The sequence below is a fragment of the Hylaeus volcanicus genome, chromosome 1, assembly GCF_026283585.1.
Source record: "Hylaeus volcanicus isolate JK05 chromosome 1, UHH_iyHylVolc1.0_haploid, whole genome shotgun sequence".
In the NCBI taxonomy this organism is placed as follows: Eukaryota; Metazoa; Arthropoda; class Insecta; order Hymenoptera; family Colletidae; genus Hylaeus; species Hylaeus volcanicus.
In genome coordinates this window covers 6,444,537-6,451,518 of record NC_071976.1, presented here as the reverse complement: position 1 = coordinate 6,451,518, position 6,982 = coordinate 6,444,537, and the positions used below count along the sequence as shown (strand labels likewise).

The 6,982-nt window shown below is 38.5% G+C and overlaps 1 protein-coding gene across 1 annotated transcript; it reads left to right on the top strand.

Moving 5' to 3' along the window:
- Positions 1 to 1,783: 1,783 nt before the first annotated feature.
- LOC128884596 (ATPase family AAA domain-containing protein 2-like) lies at positions 1,784 to 6,875 on the top strand. Its single transcript, XM_054138074.1, has 6 exons — positions 1,784 to 1,937; positions 2,024 to 2,172; positions 3,612 to 3,881; positions 4,268 to 4,459; positions 5,012 to 5,193; positions 6,656 to 6,875. The coding sequence occupies exons 1-6, from the start codon at positions 1,784 to 1,786 to the stop codon at positions 6,873 to 6,875; spliced, it is 1,167 nt and encodes a 388-aa protein (XP_053994049.1).
- The last annotated feature ends 107 nt before the right edge of the window (positions 6,876 to 6,982 follow it).

Below are 6,982 nucleotides of genomic sequence, written 5' to 3'. Positions count from 1 at the left end.
CAGAAGTTGTGTTGCGGAGTTCTTTAATACACTAGTGTTTCTTTCGAAAAATTAAATGGTAAGATAAGTGTGATTATGTTTTTTATTTGTTTGATTAGAAACGAAGTTATGATGTAACAAAGTAAAAATCTCATAGTGTCCGAATATTAAAGTTACTCACTGTATGTGTAAAATGTCGGTACGTTTAGTGTTAATTATTAACTATATGAATGTTTATGCCATCAAAGTACCGTATTTTAATGGGAAAGGGGACAAAATTAACGTAATATTTTGTGGTAAATATGAATTTCGATCGTTGAATCTTGTTCAACGAATAACGAATTTTTTTAATGCCAGATTTTAATGTCACTTGAATTTCATGTCACGAGGAGATACGAAGCTGTAGTATGTACTTTTGTAGTAAATATCTATTGTACGTTACCACGAACCGATGTTAATGTGTCGTTATATTTGAAATGGCAAACTTATATTCGAATGATAGATCGCGAATAAAACCTTTATCCGATGGAGGATTAAATTTATCGCTTTCCTTATTTACTCAAAATTTGTACTTTAAGCTAGAACCCTATTTCGCAAAAATTATTTGTTTATTTCTAAAAAAAAGAACAGATTTCACTCTACTCAGTCTACGATATATTCTTATTTTTCTGCCAATTAATTTTTGTACTGCGATTCGGGGAAACCTAATCATTATTTATCTATTTCTTTTCGTCGTCTTATTAAGGGGTAACACCACTATAGAGGCTGAAAGAAAGGCCTAACTTTGATAATTAATTTTGAGGGTATCGCAAAAGGAATAGGATTTCTTTTTACAGGGTTTATTTAACACATATTAAAGTATAAACAAAATTTGTTGTATTATAATTTTATTATAAAATGGCGGCGACGAAGCGAGTCTTAAAAATTGACTATTTTTAAAACCCCTTCACGGAAGGACGGTTTTCTCATTATGTATTGTGTAACATTCGGAACAAGGAACCAACAAATTTCATAATATATATACTGTTGGCTATAGAAATACGTAGCTATTTTTTTATTTAATGTAAACTTTCATTTTTGTTAACAATTTACCATTTATTTATTAGCCAAAAAATGTGTTAGTGCGCTATTTCTACAATATTTGATTTAAAAAAAAAAACCCTACGTACTTCTATAGACAAGAATATATAGATTATAAAATTGTTCGGTTGTTTGTTCCAGATTTTATACACAAGCGAGAAAACCGTCCTCCCGCGAAGGCGTTTTAAAGTAAGTCAATTTTGAAGACTCGCTTTGTCGTCGATATTTTGTACTAAAATTATAACACGACAGTTTTTGTTTATACTTTGATATGTGTTAAATAAACCCTGTAAAAATAAATTCTACTCCTTTTACGATACTCTCGAAATTAATTATCAAAGTTAGCCCTTTTCTTCAGCCTCTAGAGTGGTGTTAACCCTTAAATAAACTTGAATTCGTAGAAGAACCACGAAGGTTGCCCCAAATCGCGGTGCAACGTACGTCTTCGTATTCGTATGTTTCGTTGAGGTCGACTGGACGAAACGTCAAAAATAATGAAATTATATCGCGAATCGATTTGAATAAGCCGGCACCGTGTAAAAATTCCAGTAAAATTCAAAAACCCATGATGTACGCGTACATCGACGTCGCTGGTGTCTGATGCGGACGTGAACCACGGTGACTGGAAATTGGACGGGCGACAAGTGCAAAAATCGAACGATCTAAATGAGGATACGTTCGTCGGGTATGCGAAATAGAAGCACGCGCGTTACTACCGCGAAAGATGTCAGGTGTGAAGGATTTCTCTTGTATCGGAGGTTTGGAGAAGCATATCAGGGTGGTGAAAGAGACGGTTCTGTTCCCGCTTTTGTACGGCGACGTTTACGCCAAGTTCAACCTGAAACCGCCGAGGGGCTTACTCTTTTACGGGCCTCCTGGTAAACTAAAGCGTTCTACGGTTCGTAATGTAGCACGATCCTCGGGGAGACGTGATTTCCCGATTGACACGATCCCCGTTTCGCAGGAACAGGGAAGACGCTGGTGGCTTCCGCTTTGGCGGCGGAATGCAGCAATTCCGAGCGTAAGGTTTCCTTCATATCTCGCAAGGGCTCCGACTGCCTCAGCAAATGGGTCGGGGAGAGCGAGAAGAAGCTGCAGAAAATATTTTCTCTGGTTAATATAACTTCTGTATGACAATAATTATTCAATAATTCAATAATTGAAGACACTTTTTCTTGGAACACCTTAAAAGGCGTCAGAGTCACATTCTTCATTTTTATAAGGTTCTGAGTATCTACGCTTTGCTATTCCATTTTTCAAACTATCGACGTATTAAACTACAACATAGTTTGCGTTTCATTAAATTACGAGGGCCGTTCAGAAAGTAAGTTTAACGGTCTAATTACGGTGTGAAAGAGTGGTCAAAACACAAAAACAAGGTCATTTTTAAAATCGTCAGACAATTTTTTATTTTTCTACGTAATCGCCACATCTTTCAATACATTTCGTATAACTAGTAACAAGCTTTTGAATTCCCAAGGCGTAATGACTTTCGTCCACTTTGCGTCCGCTGTAGGGCTGTTCAGGTATCCGAAAAAAAACAAGCCGAGTTGGACTCGCTACGAAAACGCTACTAAACACTATGTAAATCGAACTATTTTTAACAAAGATAGGCAAAAAGCATACAAATCACATTTTTTCCGTATAATTTCCTTCTAAATAACTTGAATTGTATCGTGTATGGTACCATTTTCATCGGGATAACATAAGGAATCGATTGGTAATGCATCCATTAAGATCCGATAAGAAATACGGAAAATGATGGTCGGCCTTCTTTGGGTCTAGTTTGCTACGTCTTTTTTATGATACCATCGTTGCCCGGCGCGGACTAACGTGTGTACTCGGAAAAGCTTGAAACCATTCGAGTTGCCCGGTTCTTTCGGGCCGCTTGGTTTTTTCGGACCGCTCGATTCTATTCGGGTAGCTTGAAAAATTCAAGTTACTTGGTTTCTTTCGGGTAGCTTGAATCTTTCAAGCTACTCGGTTTCTTCAAGGACTCGACTCTGCTCAGAAATCGGATCCCGGTTTGATTCGGTTTGAAAACCGCTTGAATATTCGGTCTTTCCGGCAGCTCTAGACCGCTGATCGTCCTTCGCGCTCTTCATCGTGCAACTCTTCGCGGCCATTTAGGAACGCTGTTCGCCAACGCGTAACCATCTGCAGGCTCACGCGTTTATCGCCGTAAACGGAACATAATTCTCGATAAATTTCTGTGGCTGTGACGTTTTTAGCGGTAAAAAAACGTATTATACTACGCGGTTCACACTTGGACGCAAATTTTAACGGAATCGCCATTATAGAATGTTACAAAACACGCGACAATCGACCGACCAGAGTCTACGACACACGAAACTGATCAAAATAAATGAGAGAACATGTTCCTACAATTTTGTAGTTCTACCTTCTCACCAAGACCAGCGGTAACATCGTTAAACTTACTTTCTGAACGACCCTCGTAAGTATCGTCAGTAAATGACGATGTTTTTAATGCAGCATCAGCGATGCTTTGAACGGTTCCCTAACATTCTTTCGCGACCCTGCGAATCCTCCAGGCCCAACAGTCGAAGCCTTGCATCATCTTCTTCGACGAGGTCGATGGATTGGCACCTGTTAGATCTAGTCGACAAGATTTTGTGCACGCCAGCATCGTTTCCACTCTCCTAGCCTTGATGGATGGCCTGGAGAACAACTCCGAGATCATAGTAATTGGGGCGACGAACAGGATCGACGCTATAGATCCTGCGTTGAGAAGACCAGGTCGATTCGACAGAGAGCTGTACTTTCCCTTACCGTGCTACAACGCGAGAAAGGAAATACTCTCGGTATCTTTCAGGAAGACTATTTTTAACCGACTTCGAAAAGGAGGAGGTTACTCAATTCGACATGTTTTTTTTTTTTTTTTTTTTTTAATGTATTTTACTCGATTACGTCCAGACGACTTGACCAATCGGGATGAAACCTGTTGCATCTTCTAGAGCATATCTCCGGGGTGGTCCCATTACCAAAAAATTTTAGTATTTCTCATTTTTTACCCGTTTCTTTCGCAAAAAACCGAAAAATATTTTCTTACTTCTTATTCCGAAACGAATTGACCAATCGGATTGAATCTTCTTGCATCTGGTAGGGCTTCGTTGTCTCTTATTAATAAGAGAATTATAGATGAATGTATTTATCATTAGCTTCGAGTGAAGACGTATCTTTACGATAGGTACACATCAAAAGTTGGAAGAACAAGCCGCCGCAGAAATTTTTGGCGTGTCTGGCATCGAAGACGATTGGATTTTGCGGTAGTGATTTGCAAGCATTATGCGCTGAAGCCGTTATGTGCTGCGTTAGGAGGAACTATCCGGAAATATACACGTCGAAGGCCAAGTATCAGATCAACGAACGTCATCTGAAAGTAATCGAGACGAAAATAAGAATATTTTATAGACTGATTAACGCTTTACGTATTAGTCGTCTCCCATTTTTCTACGAATTATGAAATACTCGAAATATTAATCTAAAAACGATTCTAATAGATACAATAAATAAAAGTGAAAGATACTATTTAGGGGCGTGCGGGATTCCCGAAAATATTCGGGATTCCCGTAAAATGTCTCGAGTTTATGCGAGATCCCGAGTTGATTCGAGATTCCCGAGAATACACGAGATCCCGCGAAAATCCGGGATTCCCGACAATGTACGGGATATAGAATAATATCTGGGATTTCCGAAAGTGTTGTTATTCTTGAAAATGTCAGCAATCCGAATGTACGGGATTTCGAAATTCCGAGAATCCCGAACATTTACGGGATCTCGAAATTCTCGGGAATCCCGAATACATCCGGGATTCCCGTGAATTTCCGGGATTCTATCCCTATCCCGGGAGGAATTCCCGTCCCGACCGGGATCCCACACACCCCTAATACTGTTACATTTAATTTCCCTGTTGTAATTACTGCTATTATAGGTCGAGAAGCAAGATTTTCTAAGGGCTCAGCAGAACATAGTGCCAGCATCTCATCGCGTTTCAGTCGCACCTGTCAAGTCTCTGTCGTTTAAGATTCAGCCTCTGCTGCAGGATAATTTGTCACGTATACTGTCTCAACTCGACATTCTTTGTCCAACTGGAATGTTGATTTGCGACGTCATGTGAGTATCCGCGGGTCTATCAGACGAACCAGGGAATGCTAAAAATGCTGTTTAACCGAATCGGGCAAAATAGTGATTGCAAAGTAACAATCGCTAGGCGTTTGGGAAGGTTTAAAGGGAGATTTCACTGTGAACTGTTTTTTTCTCAGGAAATATTGCATAAAATTGAATGAATGTTTTTCCCCCTTAAAGGTATGATTAAGGAAAGTAAATGAAAAAATTTTTTTTTTGGTAAAATATATTTCGTCGTTTATTTACAAAATAATGTGCATGTGTGAAAAAAAAAGTTTACCGCTGGCGCAGGTAATTTTGGCTCCCCTGGTAATCTGAAACAGAAAATCGAAAAAGTTTATTAAACTATGTCGTCATATCTATGGTCGGAACCTCCACTTATTTTTTTCATCGAAAATAAACAAAATGGCAGCGTTTCTTGTGAAAGAGAGCAAAAAAACACTTTTTTTGTACCGTAAATCAGGTGAAATTGTAAGTAAAAATCAAAATATCAACTACTTGAAGGTTCCGACGATAGGTGTGACGACATAGTTTAATAAACTTTTTCGACTTTCTGTTTCAGATTACCAGGAGAGACAAAATCACCTGCGCCAACGGTAAACTTTTCTTTTTGCACACATGCATATTATTTTGTAAATAAATGACGAAATATTTTTTACCAAAAAAAAAAAAATTTTTTTATTTACTTTCCTTAATCATACCTTTAAGGGGGAAAAACATTCATTCAATATTATGCAATAGTTCCTGAGAAAAAAATTATTGAAAATATGCTTTTTCTTGCGCGTTCACAGTGAAATGTCCCCTTAAACCCGAAAATGAAGACAATTAACAGATGTCAACTTTTACTGCCCGTTTTCTTATTACCAGTAATCAGCAGTTACGATCGCGGATTTGGCTCGTGTTATATTATTCGTTCTCGTAGAAAGTATGTCTGGCTTTAGGAAAACTTTCACTTCCTGCGCATCTGTCACTCGATAAAGAATTGGGGAGGAAATACCCCGGCTTTAACTTTCTTACCTGGTTGCATGCTGGTAATTGCCGACACGTGCAACCACGTGCCGAATGTCAATTATTGACTGTTTCACCACTCAATGTAACCAGAAATTTTCTCCGTCGATACTTACTTACTTGGTAACCGGATAGTCACTATATAATTTTCAAAGTTTTCAATAATTTTCAATTTTTTGGAAATGTTTCTTTTAATTTAAAGAAAATGTATCGCACCCGTACATATGTTCAACGTATACTTTCTTATACAACCACGATAAACTTAAAAAGAAAATGTGTCGTTTTGAGTTACAGTAAACCAACACTCAACAAAAATAAAATTTAATAGCCGAGCTATAGATTGATAGACAAATTTTCGAATACTCCTTTTATGGAACGACGAAGCAGCCCTAAATAATCATCGGTAGTCCTTGCGACATATGTCAGGAGATTCTTTTCACAGCACTGGAAAGGCATCGTCCAGGTCGACCAGTTGTCCAAGGATCTTATTGTGCGGGGATGATGACTCCCATACTCGTCATCTGGGACCTGCGCTGCTCCACACATTGGAGCACCTTCCTTGTCACGTGCTGGACGTTACCACTTTGTTCGAGGAAACGGGAAGAGCTGCCGAAGAAGCTATCATTCAAGTAACTGAACACGACAAGTTGTTACAGATATAGCAGTGGTTCGCAAACCTCGACTAGAGACTAGAAAAATTAAATATAAATTTCCAATAACGTACACGAAATCACTAACTGCGATGTACTAAATAACCACATTATCGTCA

Bases quoted from the DNA above. Each gene is read 5' to 3' on its own strand.
- LOC128884596 (XM_054138074.1), top strand. From the start codon at position 1,784: ATGTCAGGTGTGAAGGATTTCTCTTGTATCGGAGGTTTGGAGAAGCAT. The intron at 1,938-2,023 runs GTAAACTAAAGC...CCCGTTTCGCAG, and splicing joins ACTCTTTTACGGGCCTCCTG to GAACAGGGAAGACGCTGGTG. The intron at 2,173-3,611 runs GTTAATATAACT...CGAATCCTCCAG, and splicing joins TGCAGAAAATATTTTCTCTG to GCCCAACAGTCGAAGCCTTG.